This window comes from Molothrus ater, chromosome 5, assembly GCF_012460135.2.
Source record: "Molothrus ater isolate BHLD 08-10-18 breed brown headed cowbird chromosome 5, BPBGC_Mater_1.1, whole genome shotgun sequence".
Lineage (NCBI taxonomy): Eukaryota > Metazoa > Chordata > Aves > Passeriformes > Icteridae > Molothrus > Molothrus ater.
This window is the reverse complement of record NC_050482.2, coordinates 54,713,259-54,733,779: the sequence shown is the minus strand read 5'-3', so window position 1 is coordinate 54,733,779 and position 20,521 is coordinate 54,713,259. Positions and strand designations below refer to the sequence as shown.

The 20,521-nt window shown below is 40.2% G+C and overlaps 1 protein-coding gene across 1 annotated transcript in view; it reads right to left on the bottom strand.

Annotated features, from left to right (window-relative positions):
- The window catches only part of VWF (von Willebrand factor), a 117,128-nt gene that overhangs the window by 9,576 nt on the left and 87,031 nt on the right, over positions 1-20,521 (bottom strand). The window contains exons 36-47 of the mRNA XM_036404921.2: positions 19,882-20,074; positions 18,891-19,232; positions 16,516-16,721; positions 13,872-13,974; positions 13,665-13,739; positions 13,039-13,143; positions 12,331-12,536; positions 10,949-11,098; positions 7,968-8,078; positions 6,481-6,664; positions 5,429-5,469; positions 748-858 (exon numbers count right to left, since the gene is read on the bottom strand). Of these exons, the coding sequence (XP_036260814.1) occupies positions 748-858; positions 5,429-5,469; positions 6,481-6,664; positions 7,968-8,078; positions 10,949-11,098; positions 12,331-12,536; positions 13,039-13,143; positions 13,665-13,739; positions 13,872-13,974; positions 16,516-16,721; positions 18,891-19,232; positions 19,882-20,074 (1,827 nt within the window). The remainder of the gene's footprint in view (positions 1-747; positions 859-5,428; positions 5,470-6,480; positions 6,665-7,967; positions 8,079-10,948; positions 11,099-12,330; positions 12,537-13,038; positions 13,144-13,664; positions 13,740-13,871; positions 13,975-16,515; positions 16,722-18,890; positions 19,233-19,881; positions 20,075-20,521) is intronic.

The following is a 20,521-nucleotide window of genomic DNA, read 5'->3' as shown; positions in this document are numbered from 1 at the left end:
CTTAGCTTCTGGTCTGTGCTCCTTGGACACAGGGCAATCAAACCAGCCTCTGCACCTCACTTAGATCTCCTTCTACTCGAGGTATTGGTGCTAAGAGAAAAAACTACAGAACTGAGCAGAGCTAATCAGGCAATCCTGTCACACTGTTGGTCAGTAGAGCAAAAATGGAAGATATATCTCTCTAGCTTTCTCAGCCAAAGTCATTCCTTGCAGGTGAGGGCACCAAAGCAGCAGCAAAGACTTCAAAAACCAGTGGTAACTGATGGGGACCATCACTTCAAATCACCAAAGGAAAGGGCTGGGAACCAAACAAATGCTACTGAGCCCAGCTTTTAGACAATTTGGAAAATTGTCATAGGAAAGGCCTGAAGCATGGAGATCTGCCTGAGCTGCCAGTCCCTGGAGGGACAGGTAACACTGTAGGAAAGAGGACTCAGCAGTTCATCTTGCAAATGATTTGCCAAACCTTATATTGCCCTAAGGGTAAGTAATCTAAAATAAACAATAAAATGTGCCTGTGGAGCTGAGTACCATCTAAAGTTATCTTTGCTACCCTGAGGATTTAGATCAGATTTGATGCATATCATCTACTTCATGGAAAGAACACAGAGCAAGACTTCTCAGAAGAACCTGAAGAAAGGCCAAAGGCCCCAGAGCTGTACCAGGCATAAAGTGGTGTGTACAGTGAAGAACATAACTCTCATCAGACACATTCCTACCAGAACCCCTCAGGCTGCTCCCACTCACCACTGGACAGGCCTGGCAGTTGAGTTTGGTGCACCTCAGGGTGTATTTACGAGGTGCTGACTGGAAGCACTCACACGTTGTGCACTGATCCACCATCAGGCGCCTCCCGTGCTGAAACATCAGAATCAGTTTGTCAGTGACCATCTCACCAGCAAAATCCAGACAAACAAGTGATTTCAGGTTAAATCTCTTTCATTAAATCTTGTACTGTAGTTCTTTGCTAGAGAAACAAGAAACCCATGCCGCCAAGTTTCCAGAGACCTTGATATTTTTCATCTCTAATTCCAGAACAAGCAGCATGAGGCTATTTTTCAAGGAAGCCCTTTAGAAGTCCTTAATCTGAGAAATGTCATTGGCATTTCTTTGTTGCTTAAATATCTAGCAAGCAAGAAAGGGATTCTTGAAAGTTATGAGGAAGATTTTTTTTTACTCTGTCTACATGGTTGCCAAGAGTTTTTTGAGTGCAATGAATTTATTTTGCAACAAGTTTTTATTCTAGAGCCATCACAACCCACAGATTATGGGCAGAAATTATATTGTTTTTGTAACAATTCTGCATGGAATCTCTAAAGGACTAAAAGCTTAAAATTAAGAAAATACAAAATTTTAAAAAGCAAAATTAGTGATTGAAGAACTCTACTTTGTCCATAGTTACAAGCAAATCAGGCTGAACATGATTCAAATGCCCTGAGCTCTTGCCCAGCACCTTGTTTTCTGGATCCCATCACCTTTTCAAAGGAAGCAAAAATGACATTTAAAATGCAGAGCAAAAATGCCAAACCATTAAGAAACAAAAGTATCTGGAGTCAGTAATTGGTTACCCTACACTGAAAGGAATCCTAAGACAAACTCTTTCTTCCTCCCAGGTGCAAAGGCCTTCATTTCAACCTCAAAATAACAAACCACAAAGGTTGAAAGGACAAAGTGGGAGTAGCCTACTCAAGATTTGCACAAACTTCTAAAAACTAATAAAGAAGGAAAATAAATAAGGTAAATAGACAATTTTGCTAGATTATGAAAGGTTTGAATTGTGCTTCAGATATTAGTGGAATGCCACCATTGATTTCACTTGGTACTGTGCATATCCTCAGATTCCATTTTGAATTGTTAAATGCTCAGGAAACAAGTGGATCAAAAAACAAGAAGCTGGCCAGAGTAACAGTGTAAAAGCAATGCATTTATAGGTAGTTTCTACTGTGAAGTAGAAATGTTCTGAGCACAGAATTTTAACTACATTCTTATTCTGTGCCCCAGGACAACAGAGGTGCTCAGGTCTCTATAACCAGTAACAACAATGACTCTCTCCTGAGGTCTAGAAAAAAGATCCTCTACATAAAACATGATTAAAGAGGAAATACCAAGGGGGAGATTCCTGTCTTTTAACAGCTTAGCTTGAGACCTGAACATGGGATTCCTCAGCTTTCCAGGTTTAACCTTTTGTAGTGACTATCATTAATCTGGAGGGTTAAAAAACCTCAACGGAGGCAGGTATGGGGATACACTCAAAATTTTGCTCCTGGAGAGGGAGGGCATGATGATTTTGCCTGGGGTACAATTTCCTTCCCAGTGGCTGGAATGGGGCTGTGGTTTGGATTTGTGCTGCACACAGGGTTGATAATACAGAATGCTGTTATTGCTGAGCAGGGATTGCACAGAGCCAAAGCCTTTTCTGCTTTTCCTACTGCCAGACTGCAGAGGAGATGGGGGTGCCTCAGAGGTTGGGAGGAGACACAGCCAGGACAGGTGACCCCAGCTGACCAAAGGGATATACCAGACCTTATGGCATCATGATCAGAATATACAATGGGGAAAAGAAGGAGCACCATTCTGCTTGTCTGGGAAGGCTGAACACCTGCCCAACCATGGCAAGTAGTGAATTAATTCCTTTATTTGCTTGGCTTGCACAGCTTTTACTTTTACCCTCTTTATCCCAACCCAGAAGTTTTCTCACTTTTACCCTTCCCATTCTCTCCTCGATCCTGCTGGTGGGGAGGGAGTGAGTGGCTGCTGGCTGGGGTTACACCACAACAGATGGAGAGCAAATATCTTATGAAAATTCATATTTCTTGTTTGATCTCAACACTGGAAAGCAGTCAGACACCAGAGTGACAGTTCTAGTGCAAACCGCATGACATTCTTTATCAGAGAATGCCTCAGTGGCTCTAGGCTACAACATCATAAAGAAAAGGTCTACAAAGCCACAACTGATGTCACTGATATCCTCATGGATTCTTCTAATAGTTCTAACATTCCAATTAAACACAAAATAGATAAATCTGAACTCACATGATTATCACTCTGAGAGGCAGTAACATAGGGATTTACTAGACATGAGTTGAAATTAAATCTTCACACACAAGTGCCTTGAGCTTTTGGGGGAAGATCTAGCCCTGATCCCAAATTTGCTTAGCATGACAGAACTGAACAAAATAATAGATTGATACAGATTTTTCCCTTTATATAACACACCTATCATGTGCTTTCTTGGCTACCTTGGAACGAAATGTCAACACCAAAATAACCTGCATAAAGCTCAAATCTGCTCAGATCACCTTCAAAAATGCCAGTCAGTAAAAGCCTGAGAAAACAGATGAGAGATACAGATAATCCTTTTGGTAAATACAGCCACCTGCTTGGAAACTTGCAGTTAAAACCCACAGCATTGTTAAGAACAGCAGAGTAGATGCAGTACACCAAATTACTGGAATATCATATTGATAACCAAATACATGATAAAAATGTGAAGGGATTAAGGATACGACTAGTCAATCACCAGAAATGCAGTAAAATCTCAAAACTTGGAACTATTCAGGGAAGGAGTTAATGAAAGAAAGTTTTCCCTTGACATAAAATGAAACTTGAAGCTTATTCTTAAAGGACCCAACATAAAAGGTTTGAAATCCAGGAAGTATAAACTTCTGTGGACACCACATCTTCCTTCCTGACCAGGACTCTGGAACCAGTCACCGAAGCAGAGAATAGTACAAAACAAAGCTGTGGTGACACCAGGTGCTCAAAATATTTCAGACAGGCAGCTAATTAACTTACAGTAAGTCATTAAATGAAGCTAGTTTAAGAAATTTTAGGATTGTTTTTTCAATATTGCAGAAGCTGAGACATTTTATTTTGAAGTTTTCAAAACACAGACACTTCTCATTTTGGTTTCAATATGACATTTTGTTTCAAAATTTCCTTATGTTTAATTTTAAATTATTTGTAAATATTTTCAAATGCTTGAAGAAAGAAAAAGTACTTTACTTGACAGATCAGGTGAACATTTTTTTGGAGGAGAAAAAAATTAGTTGGTCATGGCAGAACAGCACACAAGTGGAAACAGCTTTGGTTTGCAATATTTACATATATGGAATATATAATCCTGTATAAGAGAAAGTGGCAAGAGCTGCTAATTACTGTCCTGCTTGACATTCCCTACTAATATTGTCTTTATAGGATGCCAACTAGTTCTGACAACATACAAAAGAGGAAAGAAGTAGAGGGATCAAAGAGAAAGTAGATTATTCCAGAATTTATCACTTTTAAAACCAGTGTTCTGATAAGAAAGCTTTTCTTTTCTGACAAGAAAAACAAGAATTTTTCCTTTGATTTAATTCTACAGGGAAGTCATCTCTACACAGAATGATGGATGTTTGATGACATCGCTTTAGCTCTAAAAAACTTATAAACTTATGCCTTTGGACTATACAAAAAAAAATCCAAACCACAAGAAATAGATAGAGAAAGGTTCTCTCTGCCACACCACTAAAATACAAATATAAATGTTGAGTACATTTACTTTTAAATAAATGAAAAACGAAGGCACGTGTTGACAAAGCAGGAATGAGTAGGTTAAAGTTAGGTTAAATGACTAAAGAGAACCTGTTTCCCTGGGGGATGGTGAGAATATTTAGAGCTCTTTGACACCAGAGGTGCTGCCAGAATATGGATTTAGGGAAACAATGGACAATTGACAGAGCTTTCCAAAGATAAATTCGGCATAAATGAGATCAGATGCTTAACATCATTCCCACTACCACAGGCTGGGTTAAACATGTCTTAATCTATCTATTAAATACGCAGTGGAGAAAAAATTTCCTCACAGAGCATATCAGCAGGGATCTTGAAAGAGAAAAGAGGTCAAACAGGGAGGAAGCTCAAGAACAGGAAGCTTTCCTGTTCTTGCTAATAGCCAAGGAGGGATACCTCTCCTTCCACACAGGTGGAGGAAGTCTCCATCCTTGCTTTAATATGCCTTATCCTCTAAGCAGAATATGGGAAGGTTTTGCTTCCCCAAAGTGGGCAAGGATCGCTAGGGAGATTAACCCTCGTAGAGAGTTTCCTGTGTGTTTGGTAGTCTGCAAACCACTACAAAATGCAGATTATCACAGTTTTTAAGCACTCTTTTCAAGCATCCTTCAAGATAAGAAACTTTGCTATCTCCATTTTGCAGAGATGCTCATTGTCATATAGGAAGACCCTGGCAGAGTCAGGAGCTGGACATAGACATACTGACCCCCTGGCACTGCTTTTACTCCAAGGTCTTCCTTGCAGAGATTCTATCTGGAAAAAAAAGCTGCCCTGTATTCTGTGTGTGACTATTCTGACAAGTGTGTGTCTTTCAAAAGCTCATTCATATATTTAAATATCTAGCCATCTCAAAAGGTAAAAGGAATTTGTGTCTTACCCCAATAACAGTGCCATTCAATGGACAACCATTCAGGGGCACTGAAAAAGAAAAAAGTATTCCTCTTAGCATTACCATTATAATGACAATTCCAAGATTTAATCAACCACAGCTATGCTCTTTTGACTCAGTACAGTTCCAGCTTGAAGAAATTTGTATGCAGTTTCACTGTAAAGAGGCATAACTGAGCCCTCTTACATTACACACAGGCAACAACTTGTCAGAGCTATACTTGATGCTACATAAAATTATCTCTGGCTGAGCTCTTTTTGAACAAGTACATGGCAGAACATAATAAACTTTCCCCTCCAGTTCAAGCCTCACACTTTCAGAAGATTAACTCCAATTTTCTGTAACTTAGAGAGCATATATCCTTTCCTCCTCCTACTGTTCCCTCCTCACCCTGTGGTTGCACACATGCGTGTCAACTAAACACCACTGTGAGTCTTCCCAGATTGAGGCCAATTAACCAAACGTTTAGCTTTAGACTTTTGAGTCAAGACTATGTTAGGAGTTACAGAATCATAGGCTTGGCTTGGAAAGGACCTTAAAGATCATCCAGTCCCAACCCCCTGCCATGAGCAGGGACACCTTCCACTAGCCCAGGTTGCTCAGAGCCCCATCCAACCTGGCCTTGGACACTTCCAGGGATGGGGCAGCCACAACTTCTCTGGCAACCTGTGTCAGGGCCTCACCACTCTCACGGGGAAGAATTTCTTCCTAATATCCAAGCTAAACTTGCTCTCTGTCAGTGTGAAGCCATTCCCCCTTGTCGTGTCACTCCAGGCCCTTGTCAATAGTCTCTCTCCATCTTTCCTGTGGGCTCCCTTCAGGCACTGGAAGGCAGAATCTCCTCCTCCCCTTTTGTCCACAGGGCTTTGGATGCAGCAGCAGGTGCTTCTGTACTCAGTGTCTGAATTACACAGGAGCCCTTCAAAGTGGGGCTATGCTTCCAGAACACACACTTTTAAAATTGTTGTTGAGAACCAGATAGTCACCCCATGAAAGAATTCATGGTGGAGTGATCCCATTTGGCATGCCCCAAACATTACCACATCTGCAGGAAGGACAACAGTCGATCACTTCGTCACAACGCAGCTCAGTTCCCTCTGGACAGTCAGGCACATCCATTTGGGAGCAAGAAACATTCTTCTGCTGCACAAAAACCTCATTGTTCACCCGGACACACTCGTTGACAATGCAGTGGTTCCAGGGGGATCGCCACTCCGTTCCAACCTGAGGTGGAAGTTGAGAGTGGATTAAACACAATCAGCCCTTGGATAGAGGGATATTTGTGCCCCTGGACAGTGGGAAGGCCACCCCAGACAGATGCTGGCTTGCCAAATGCACATTTACTACATCAGGAACAGTGTCACTCAACAGGTCTCCACAAACCCTTTCTGTGACAATCAGTTTATAAAGTATGCTGAGTTTGTAGAGAATAAGAATTAGAGAAGTATCCTTCAAAAGGGACAGGTCAAATAACATGTGAAGAAGGAAAAGCACTCCTAACTGGAGTTAAATCTGCTTTTATTCCCCGGTGACCGGCTGCACTGCACTGCACTGCAGCTGAGCAGCCCCTTTTTTTGCTGCAATCTGCTGCAAATCTGCTCTGCTAAGCCCAAAGGAGGCTTTAGCAACAGGCTCTGGCCCTGAAACTTGCAAATGTAGAAAAGACGAGATCCTGTTGATAGATCTCTTATTATCATCACCCACAGACCAGACGAAGCAGGAACTTCAAGTGCTGTTTGTGGCAACAGACAGGGAACAGCAGCCAGGAGGAAGATGCTGCCACAGTTCAGTGCTGGGAGAAACTCTTACTGCTTTTTAGTTTAATTCCTTCACTGATACAACTCTGAAAACACTTTAGGAACAGCAAAACTCAAGATTAGATCCCCAACTGCAGTCAAACATCTTTGCTCAGAAAGTTTGGAAATGCATTCTTCTAGGGGGTTAAATGCTTAATTCTTCACTAATGACAGAAGAGTTACAAGAGGACATAGCAAGGAAAAGACTGCAGAGTATAATTATTAATGTGGTAGGACAAAAAAAAAGTCAGTGAGAGACAGTGGGACACAAAAATAGGCCTTCCAAAGGCTTGTTTGATGCAGCAGAGAAGCATAGTGATCCACCTTAAGAAATCCTCATGCTAAAACAAGGAAAAAGGCAGGTTGCAAAACAGCACTTTAACAAGATTCTTTTTTTAAGACGGCAGCAGATTGTAATACAAATTAACTGGGATAATTTAAACAAATAGCTGACAGCCGGGGAGGCATTATACCCAATGAACATTCTTTCAAGCTACCATGGCTGAAATTAGTGATTGCACACAAAATATCTGGCCCAGACAAGGGTGGGGAGGATTCGCACATGGGAATTGACTGCGTAGGTCACAAGAATACCCAAAACATTGTCTCTCAGTGCTGCTTGATGTGTAGAAGAAAAAGCTGATATCATCTTCATCTCCTTCCATGGAACACAAAATAACTCCAGGGGGCTTTTGTGAGGAGGGAAAGTGTCCATCCCACTGGCACCTCACCTCATGCAAAGGAGGATCTTCATCACCCCGAGGCCAAAAGTGCAGCTCCTCACAGGCAGTTTTCTGACATCTCCCACAGCACTCCCCTTCTGGTACAATGTACTTGTAGCCCTGGGGGAGGAAAGAAAATAAAAGAACTTCCTTATCCAGGAAGAGGAGGCAAACAAGAACATCAATCCCAGCATTTTCTTTTAGGATCGATGTTTAATGTTAGCAACCTTTTATGAAAAGGAGAGTTTGAAAAAGGACAGATAGAATTATGAGGGGGTTTAAATATTTTTTTTTAAAAAACCCTTTTTCATATAGAAGTATTTTACAAAGGCAAATTAAAGGTAAAAATTGCTCTTGTGGCATCTTGGAGGTTAACCAGCACTCGCAACTGCCCTTCCCATTCCAGAAAATTCAAGGGTATGATTCAGTCTGAGCACACTCAGACATCTGTGTTTAAGCAGAGAGAGGATGCAGGTTTCTTAGACATGTAATCCAGGGACTGGTTTTGACTGATCATTTTATCTTTTCTTTATAGAATCATTTACATTAAAAAAACCCTTTAAGACCAAGTTGAACCATTAACCCAACACTGTCAAGTCCAACACAGTTACAGGCAACAGTTTACCTGCAAAAGGCATTTGAAAAAAATTCTACAAAGATAAAAAAATGAAACTACTATGCAACACTAGAGATTATGTATCTCATCAAAGTCTAACACCTACTTACGGAAAACTAAATAAGAAGCATGAAAATTTAACAGTAGGGCCTCTGTTACTAAAGAAAAATCTTATAAATCCAGCAAAATAGGTCAAAAAAAACCCGACCCACAGAAACAACAGGAATCCCAATTCTCACTTTTAATATATATTAATCTCCAAAAGCAAGCAGCAAAATACTGAAACAGTAAAATATCTAAGTGCAAGAAAGCAAAAAGCTTTAATCTAATTAGAAATAAAATATTCTATATGTAATAGCCAGGCAGTGTCCAAGGGGTAAAACGTAACTCTGATCTCAGCACAGAGTTCAAGGAGAGATGTACTGTCACATAATATTGTTCATTGAAAAATGCCTGTAAAATATAAGCATAATTTTATTTTGGTCAAACTGAATTACTGAGGGATTCCCAACTGCTCCCTCCCTTCATGAACAATCCCTGATTTGCAATCTGAAGCACATTAGCAAACCTTGATAATCAATGGTCTTTGATATGGAAGTTTATTTCATATAACATCATAAAATGTGATGCCAGACATTGACCCAGCTTTGTGAGAGAAGTTGTGCTGTTGAGCAATTTGGTTTTACATTACTTTTATCTGCTAAATACATGTCTGAAGCATCTGAAGTATCAGATGCCACTTTCTGCATGGCAAACTCAAGAGAAGTAAAAATCCAAGAGCTAGTACATGTTATGGAGTCAGGGTTTTTTTGTTTTTTTCTTTTCTTTTCCTTTTTTTTCTTTCGTGTAACAAGACTTAAAAAACTGCAAGATGACACTGTCAAAAATGATACAGCACAACTTTAACACCTGGCAATGAAATTAATAACCAGGAGCAGCAGAGAGTCTAAATATCATCCTAGTAATGATTCATGATTGAAGTAAGTATTTGATATCAATAAAACTTTTAATGCCATCTAATCTGAACTGAAAAATAATTTTAAGGTCATTTCAAACTGTATGACAGCACCACTGATGTCCTTGATATGTATATCCACTGAATCAGGAGTAAGCAAAGGAAAAAAATCTGAGGTATCCAGGTAGTCTATCAATAACAATTTTGGTTGTACAGCCTTGATAACCATTAAAGGAGCTGAAGAAATGACAAATTCCCATAAAGAACTGGCATTGTTTCCACCAAGTCTTTTTATGTGTTTTTAACCAGATTTTTTTGATGCTGCAATGTCAAGGACCTGTAGCTCTGCATTAATGAGATTTTATTGGAATAAAAAATTATTGATAAATTATTGCTGTGAGCTGAAACACAGCTAGATACTTTAGACCTAATATTTCATTAAAATTGCCATAATATAGAAAAGTCTTTTCTACACAAGGAAACTGAAGGGATTGTATTGCAACAGGTAAATCTGCCACATCTATTCTCATGGTTTTTCCTGCATTTGGCATCCTCAAACTTACTCATCAAACTCTGCACTTGCTTTGCTGGTTTTTTCCTAATGGATTAGGGGTTTTTGGTTGGTCCTAGAGAATGATGCAGTCTTTAAGATCCAACAGGATCATCGAGTCCTGCTCCTGGCCCTGCACAGGACACCCCAACAAGCCCACCATGTCCCAACACTTCTTGAGCTCTTCCAGGCTTTGGGCCATGACCATTCCCTGGGGACGGTGTCAGTGCCCAACCAGCCTCTTGGAGAAGAACCTTTTCCTAATATCTGGCTTAAATCACATTTCTCTACCAACTCTTTGTACCAATTATCTGTCTATTCCTGTTTGACCATCTAAGTCAATATAACAAAGTGGCTCACACTTCCTTTGCAGGCTTCCAAAAGGAAACCACAGGGTTTTATAGGATTTACCAGATGTCTAAGCACAATAAAGGTCCCAGCATGAAGTGTTATTGCTGCTACAATAGGCAGAGCTTAGCAATAGACAGAGCTGAAATGGGAACTTCAGAAAGTGAACTTGAGCTAGAACAGACATCTGCAATTGAACTTCAGACATCATGAACACTTATTGTGCAAGTGGTTAAGTGACATACACTTCAGGATACAGTTTTTCTTCTATCAAAACATAAAATAAATTTGTCACTGATTTTCTTGGCAGCAGGATGCAATCCTAAAACAATTACCCTAAAATGAAGTCAATAATGCCCAGACTCATGCTCCTAGGTTCTGCTCCCAGGATAATCCATTGCTACAACACCTATTTTTCTAATTTTCTCTGGTTACTTTCTAAACAAGGAGGCTTAAAAGGGATCATTGCAGGTCCCCACCAGGGCTCTGCTGGGTAATGCATTGGTTTATGTGTTACTTACCTGAGAGCAGAACGTGTCACATTCTTTGTCATGACACTCTGTCATCTGAAGTCCTGTAACATCATCCCTCAGACTGCTGCAAGAGCATTCCCTGCATCCATCTTCCCAGGTTGTCCCAACAGGATAGACTATATTGTTGTGCACACACACCTATTAAATGCAATAGTTCATACATAAAAGAGCACACTGCTACTGTCAGGGTACACTGTTGGTTCAAAAGGGCTGCATTTTAAGGTGTGAAATCAATCATAAATTCTATGGAGTATTTTTAATCCCTTAGAAATGCTACAGTTCTTAAAATTGTGGTCAGCCTGTTGAGGAAACAAAAATAAGTACAGATAAAGCTACTGTTTTACAGAAAATAAATTGGAGAGTTTTATCTGCAGTCAATGGAGTTGCCCAGGGTCTCAGTTTCCCTGTAAGTATAATGTGACAATATTTAGGGATAATAAACAGTAAGTCCTCTAGAAGGAGCCTTGAAGACAAAATTTCTTCCAGCTAAACCATCTGGAGCTAAAAGCTTTCATCCTCTTGTATCATCTGGCCACCACAGCTACCCCCAAAAAGCAGAGCCATCCCTTATATTGAACTTCCTATTAATAAAATTACAGCTTGGTATTAAAGAGAGAACATTTATTTTTATAGCTAGAGCAAGTAAGTCTCAGAGACATAAAATGAATTATGAAAGGTCATGAACTACTTAGAAATGGACAATAAAAGGTAGATGTCCTGTTCTGCAAGATAAGGTAACCCTATGTTCAGGTTTAATGAAAAAATTACATTGCCCTGCAACATCTTCCCTAAGCAACTTTATATTAAAGGTTAACATAATATAACAACTTAATAAAAGGTTGGCAAAACAAGAAAAATATACCCCGGTGAAGCTTTTGCAGAATAATATTTTGGCAAAAACTTAAAAGTGGTGATATAGTTCTTAAAAAACACAACCCCTTCTCAGACGGAGACAAAGGTAATCAATGAGCCCAAGGAAGTTTAGATCTAAGGTGTACCAAATATGTCAACAAATTTAGTATGGTATTGGAAGAATATATAGTAATGGTAGTGGTCCCAAAGTATGTGTATGTGTTACCTGAAAACAAAAATCACCTCAGAAATTCCTGATGTTTGAGTAACCTTTAAGTTTCAAATGGTTTTTAATATTATCTCAAAGTTACAAAAATCGACTGGCTATGTCAAAATAAATTACTGTAATAAAAGCAACAGTATGAAGTAATAGTGTGTTTCTTTCAGGCACTTGTAAATTAAAAATGCCCTGGCATCATTTTCCAGCAGTCTCATTGGGGGTTTCTTCATATCTAGCTGTCTGCCTACTTGCTCTGGTACTGCCACTCCATGTGGAAAAGACATTTCACTTCCCTTACCTGGTCTGGAATGCAGGTGGTTGACACACAGCCACAGTCATTGGTGAGAGACTGGGAGAGATACCCCAGAGGGCAGCTCACTGTGGAGTTCCTACAGCTGCAGGTACACTCATATTTGTCACAGCACTCGGTCTTGACAACAGTCAGCATCCGGTGTGATGGGCAGGAAAGGCTTGAGGTGGAGCTGCACATTTCCCTGTTGCAGGCTGGCAGGAAAAGGTGGGCACCATGTCAAGCTCATAAATTTTCAGAGTGCTGCCAGTGAACAGAACAGTTCACTGGCAGCAAGGCATTAATCAGGATCTCAAACTGTTATAAACATGTTTAAAGCCTGAGGAGTAACACAGATATAAAAGGCTCTGGTTTGGGAACTCAAAAAAGTTTCTGCCCTGCCAAAAAAATTCTTGTGCCATTAACAAACAAGAAGATTTATAAAATAAGCACCAGGGTCAGAGAACACATGCCCAAGAGTAAAGTGTTTCTCTTGTCCTTAATTTGAAAGTGTACTCCAAGTGCCAGCAATATGCTTCTGCCAAGTCTGGGAAATCGTTACACATCCATTATTAAAATTAATTTTTAATAATTAAACCTTTAAACACCAAAATTAAACCTTTCAGAGGGGGGAAAAAATAATGCCTAAAGGAAGTCGTCAGTGTTGCTCAAATGCAGTGCTCCAGAGTCACTCCCTGCTAGGAAAAATTATCTTACCACACGTGTAATTTGGTCTGCATTCTCCAGGGTTAGTTAGGGCAAGCTGCAGGCCAAACTCACAGACAGGGGCAGGAGGCAAATCACAGGAAACCAGGTCACAAACTAAGAGCAGAATTTTAGAGAGTGGTTAAAACCATGTCTACTTAGTCCCTGAGAAAACACACACACACACATGCACATCCCCATTAAACTCACACTCAATTGCTGTCTTAAAATATGAAGTATATTAAAGTTCAGCAGGTCAGAGTTTGTTTTCAAAATAGCTCAGAGAAGTGTTCAAGCTCTGGTTATGCGGATTAAGGTTCTAATGTTATATTTAATGGGCAAATATAGATGATGCAAAAATAAATGCTTGAGAAAAAACTATTCTAATGTCATTTAGACAAAAAAATTGCTCCATTCGCTTCCTCATCTACTACAGAAAGAGATACAAAGTTGGAAGTGAATGGAGACTCATATTCTTAGGAGCTGTTTGGTTTTCCACATGGATGATTGTACAACAATTCAGTGGTATCAAAAGTGAAGCACTGAATAATTTTATTTTTTTTAAAGGGACTGTATACCTTAGAAATATCTGGAAAAAGTACAGACCAAGAAGATTCCAAAAGTGTACAAGAACCTACCACACTCGTACTCAGGACAGCACTGGCCAGGGCCCCTGCGCAGGCGAGCGACTTCACATGGACCACACTGGACAGCTGGAGAAAACATCCATAAAACAAGTTTGAACAAAAACTAGGAAGCCAGGAACCAGAGCGTCAATTCAAGTCCAGTCACAGAGCTAAATTTGAATAATATTAATTAATAATATTGAATAATATTGAATTTACATTGGACAGTCGGGCAGGGTCGGACCGTACAGTTTATCCTCTTGCTATCAAGACATGTGCAGATCTTGCAAGGCTCATTCTCAGGAATCCATGTTTCCATGTGCTGAAGGAAAAAACCCCAACAGAGTGTTACATAGAAATCCCATGCTCTGGTATGATGGGATGGGAGGATGGGAGTGGGTGAGGATGAGTAACATTAACCTGGAAAATCAGAAGATTCATGAAGATTAATCTATGAAGGGTTGGTTGCTCTGTTAACAGTAAAAAACTATGGGGACACATAATTCTGCAACGACTGTCGTGTGCCAATTTAGCAAAAGATGTAAAGAATGCGTGGATGGGATGAGGAATTACCATTGTTTTAAGCATCAAAAATGCTCAGGTATAAATGCAATTGCAGGCTATTGTGAGTAACAGTGGACTGGTTCTACTACATACCATGATTGCATGTTCAGTGGTAAAAAGGGAAACAGCATTATTTTGGGAAATACAGAGAAGTGTCTGCTTTCCCTAATTAGTAAAACAGAGAAGAATTTCCTAGGCACATAAAAATATGCACTATTTATTTCTCTGTGTTTAGTTTCCCTAATTCTTCAACACAGAAAAATAAATTGTGCATATTTTTATATTAAGACTATTTGGAGTGTCACTTGATTCTGCAGTGGACTGAAGACTGGAAAAGCACTATTACACCTCTAACACCAAAATCATCACTGTGGTGACTACCTGGGGTTAATGAGCACATTCAGAAACCACCAGTAAAGATAATTTTTCAGTCACTGCTCCTTCCCATGAGATTGGAAATCATTGGTATTAAAGCTTCAGTCAAAGTTACCCACACATTTAACACCCATGTGAATAGGGAGATAAGAGTGGAAAGATGCATTATGAGACATTTTAATTTGCACAACCAATCCAGGTTCTGGATGACAACATGTAGAGGAGGTCAGGATGCCACAAAAAAAATGCTGTCATCTAGAAAACTCTGGAGCTTGGTTTAAAACTAACACTCTGCTGAGGCCATTAGAGATAGGAAGAAAAAAAAAAAGGACAAATCTAAGCATACTGCATCTATACTCAGAGACAGTTACAGGTTTTAAGCCACCCTGTTTGAGTGTTGGGACTAAAATCCCATAAGCCCAAACACAATCTAGGGTAGAAAAGAACAGAGGAATGAACACCAGAAGAAAAGAAGGAGTTTAAGGAAATCCTGACCCAAGTGCCTATTATCTTGTTCACAAAGCTAAGCCTGCAATGATGGAGAGGCAAAACGGGTACATGAGCTGATCCTCCCCAAAAATCTCATTACGGATCAAAAGCCCATAAAACACTGCAATTAAAGTCCCTTCTCTTTCAAATCCCATAACAAAAACGTGGATTGAAGAGGACTGGCTGATGCATGTGCAAACTCTAAGAGCTGAGTAGCTGGGAGAGAAGAGAAACAACCCCTGCACTTGGAACAGGGAACACACCCACTGTGTGATGCTGAAATCAACAGCGTCTTTCACTGCAGCTGTGGAAAAGCATCCACACCTTTTCCCAATCTCATACTGCCACAGAGAGGGCTGCCTTAACTAAGCAAAGTGGATTTTCAGTAAAACCAAAATTAATAATTTCATCGAAGGAATAATTCTCCTCAAAAAATAAAATATAGATAGATAGATATAGATATAGATATAGATATAGATATAGATATAGATATAGATATAGATATAGATATAGATATAGATATAGATAGATATACACAAACCACCACTAGATAAAAAGTTGACTTGGTCTCACCATTCCCCATTAACCACTGGAAATATTTCATACACGAATTGGAAAGGACCCACAAGGCTCCGACCACCAACACAACTTCAACCTCCTACAAGGCTAAAAATTATCATCCCAACTCCTCCCCTTAACCCTCCTCTCCTCACGCAAGCATCTATGAACTAACATTACATTATACAGCCTACTAATCGCCACCATCAGTCTCCAATGACTTACACCAAGGTTCATCAAGTCCAGCTCCTGGCCCTGCAAAGACACACCAACAATCTCACCCTGTGCCTGAGACCATTGTCTAAATGCTCCTGGAGCTCTGGCAGCCTTGGGGCTGTGACCATTCCCTGGGGAGCCTGTTCAGTGCCCGATACCCTTCTGGGAGAAGAATCTTTTCTGATATCCAGCTTAAACCTCCTCTAACACAGCTCCAGCCATTCCCTGCATCCTGTTCCTGATCACACAGAGAAGAGATTGACACCTGTCTCTCCACTGCCCCTCATAACGATTTCAGTGAGCTTTGTAAAGACAAGACATTTTAAGTAAAGGATTTATGATTAAATTGTCATTACTCATAAAAGTCTGCTGAATGGAGATGTTTATCTTGGTAAATATTCACTTATGCCATCACTCTTCCTCTCTTTCCTCTAAACACCCCTCCACATGGAATTGTCATGCCTTTCCAGGTCTGTACAGTCCCATCTGTGATCTTTATATCCAGTCCCAGCCAATTTCACACTAGGGGAACTAAATAGGGCTGACAGCCAGCAGATTAGGAGGAACTGAGCTAGAAAATAAAGTATCCAAAGGGAAAACAGATTTACTTTCAAAGCTGTGAACTCCAACCACTGCCAGAGTTTGCTGTGCTCGCAGTTACCTGGTGGTGTGTGCCATCCTCACTGACACACTGAGTGCAGACTTCTTCACTAACACAGCTGTCACCAAAAATCACCTTTCCCTCTGGGCAGAAGCAGCCTTCCATGGGATAATCCTTGCAGACACTGACTTTGGTATTATTCTCACAGCTCTTCACACAGGACATGTGGCAGTGGTTGTACATCAGATGTGGAGCACATTTCATTGCTGAGCAAGACAGAAGAAAACATCACCTTTATTTACGAGATCTAAAGAAATGAAAATCAATCTTTCCTATCTAGCCTTCTTCAGCATTTTTTCCATTTTAGAAAGCCATCACCCAAAGAATGGATCTGATCCCTTGCAGCACAAATCAGTGAACGATATTTTCAGGCCACATGAATCAGCAGCAACATATGACTCACCAATACGTTGGTTTGGGTGAGCATTCACTTGTCAAAATTTGTTTCCAATACTGGGCCACAGACAAAAATTTAGAACCTTATCTGTATGGTAACAGTGCATGGTTAAGAGATAGTCAGGACAGAGTAAAGAGAGTAAAGCATTGAAGAAAGTTTTCTTTTTTTTCTTTTTTTTTTTTTAATTGACAGGCTGCAGTGTTCCCACACAACTAAAGAAAGCTAAAAAACAGAACATTTTGGTACTTCAAAACTGAACCTGCTGGATTTCTGCATATTTTTAACTAAATTGTCTTATTAACAGAATTAATTCAATCAAGTAGCTGTACAGCCCTGTTAGCTAACAAAGTCTTTACTGATGTATTCACGAACCTGAGGATATTGTCTCTGAAAGCAAACACAAAATTAGGGCTACAGCTATTCAAAAAACCTATGGACACAGCTTCCATACTGTGTGTTCCCTTAAGTCTATTTTTCTCTACAGCTTCAATTAGAAAAAGTGTTTCTTATTTCCCAGCCTGTGACTGCTGTGAGGTTTTTAAAACTTTCTTTCAGTCCCCTGACGAAAAACATTGAGACAAAACCCAAGCTCCCAAACAAACGAACAAGAAAACATTCATCAGCTAAATGGTCTACACGTAGTCTTCTAGCAGCCAATGGTGACAGAAAAAAAAGTCTTTAGCATTAACCCTTTCCATGTTAAAGCATGACTTCCTATCCCATCATTCCTTCAGTCTGAGTTTAAAACATGAAAAAAAGCAAAAAGCATTTGTTTTACACTTTCTTTTTTTTTTATCATACCTTTAGGATACTGGTTCTTCAGTTCTGAAATGAAAAGTATCCAGGGAAAGAAGGCAAAGCAACAATAAAAAACTCAACTAGAGAGGCAGGAGGTGAGAAAATCAACTGGAACATCAAGACACTCTGTAAGGAGGTAGCTGGGAAAGAAAATTCCTACACACATCCACATCTAAGGCACTTGACTAAACAGACATGCTGAGGGACTATCTGAAGGTCTGCAACCATCACTGCAGAAAGGTTAACAGGAGAAGGTGGAGAATAAGCCACCTCAAGAGTTATTTACTTGTATTTAATGATACCTTGCATTTTTAGCAGATCTTTAGGTATGCCTCACAACAGGAACAAAAAAAAAAAGAAAAAAAAAAGGAAAAGAAAGCAGAACTACTTGTCTATGAGCATTTAGAAGAGAAGGCATACAAAGTTGAGTTTGGGTCTAGCATGGTTGTCTTGTTTGCCTTGGTTGGGTTCTGGTAATGTGCAATACTCACATCCTGCTACACAGCACAAACTTTTCACCTCCAAAACACAAGCAAAATCCAGGCACAAGAACCAGATTTGCAAAGCAAATTACAGCTGGTTCAGTCAGCCTAACAGGCATGTTCTGGCAAGAAATGACACCACAAAGACAGGCTATTTCCCCAATTTTCCCTGCAGCAGAAACTTAAAATCACACTGGCTTTTCCACCACATTCTCAAAAGTTTCAGCTTTTATGGAAATTGAAGGATTTGGGAAAACTGTTACAAAGAAAAGTCTTATTTTGTGCCAGGTGTGACAGTGACAGGCTGGGAAGCAATTCCACTAGTCCAAATTATGAGTTTCTCTGTCCACCTCAGACCATCCAAAGTCTGTATCAAAAGCAATGATATCTGCTGCTAAAAGAGCCTAGCAGACTCTCAGCCCAAACCTGGTGCCACAAAGGTTTGGTGGCTGCAGAGCCAGGTACTGTGGTTATCTGTTCACAGTTTATTTCCTCTAGCCTGGAATTTTATCAGTTTACCAAGAAACATTTATTTCCTAACATTCAGCTTAGTAGGTGATCAACGAGTTACAAGATCTGCAATACCACTTGTACAATAAACTTGATCTGGAACATTCAAAAACTTAATATTACACTGATGAGATGTCCCAAAGCAGGGCAATTTCTCTATCAGTTTTAGCACAGAGTAAAACTCTTACGGCAAAGGTCTGGTGTTCTCCAGTCTACACAGACGCCATACTCCTGGCAGATGTGAGCGTAGGAAGTGATCATCTCACAGGCCTCCTCCTCATAGCAGCTGCTTTCCATGCAGGCCTCGTAGAAGATGTTGGGGGTGATGATCCTGTGGCACTCCGCAAAGCGGTCCGAGAGCAGCAGGTGGCAGTGGTCGGGCGCGCGCTCAGAGCACCTGTCCTCCCTCCGGCTGTCACAGACCTTGCCCAGCTCTGCCACCGTCCAGTCTTGGATAAACACACTGCTGTCAGCAGTGGCAGAGCCATTGCGCAGCGTGAAGTCATTGACGTGGTTCTGGTCACACAGCCCTTGCAGGGAGAGTAACGGGAAAAGAAAAATCTCTGAATAATCAGCACAAAAATAAACCTAGAAAAAAACAGGGATGGGGTGGATGACGCTGGTTGGAGTGGCTCAAGGAATTAATGATATTCCTTACAGCTGTTGTCAACAGAGGCCTAAACACCCGGGGTCTTGTTTCTCATTTCCTCACTAAAGGAGGTACAGGTCAAGCCACAGAGGTACAATCTCTGTATAGATTACATCACTAAGGATACTGTAGAATTAACTCACCCAGATAGCAGTTGCCCTCTCAAATTTTTCACCTTCACTGCAAGCACTGGTCAGATTTCTCACAGAACTGAATTCATAAGTATCTAAAACTAAACCCATATCAAAAAAAAAGCACAAATCTCCTTGAAAAGATAACTTGAAGCAAGAAAAAACAGAAAGTTGTCCCTGCTGTTCTTTCTAAAGTCTTACTGGGCATCAGTGAGCTGTTACATTGGGGATGAAAGTAGAAAAACCTACACAGACATCCAGTATTCCCCCAAAAGTGTGGGACCAGTTCACCCAGAGAGTTTACGGATTTGGAGATTCACATATTTCAATAAATAAATAGAAGTTCAAGCCCAAATAGGAAGTTGTTAAAAGTACTAACTTACTAACTTTCAAACTTACCACAAAGCCCTTTTGTTCCTGAAGAAAAGCTCTTTGAATTAAGTCTAAGAATAAATTCATTGTTTCTTGGAGTAAATGTGAGATTATGTCCAAGAAGCGAGAACTTGATTTCGTGCATTATTTCTCCATAGGCAGTGATTTCAAACAAGCTGCTGGAATAGGGGATAAAAACCCTTTCACCATTAACAGTCACCTGTTTAAAAAAAAAAAAGGTGAGGTCATCACATCAGGCCTAGCAAGCCATTACAAATCAACCCAATTTTACAGTTGAACAACATTTTGACTTGACAAATACCTGAAGATCCAACTGAATCTGGACATAAAAACCAATTTTGCCAGCTGGAGGTTTCTATTGAGTCTAAAAATATACAGAAATACTTGACCTTCATCCTGTGAATTACATGAACTCTTCCAACATTTTCCTATATAAGCACACTCTCTGAGTGCCACATGTCTACAGACTAACAACCTCATACTACAAGGTTCAAATGATGTCTCAGTGGAAGTCAAGGCTGTCCAGCACCATGCAGAACTTGCTGTAGGTGCTTTGGTCCACTCTGTTTTGCTGCATGAGTCAGGAGAGATAGTTTTGGCAAGTTGGCCAACACCTGTGTGTCTGAGCAGCCAGAGGTTGAAACAT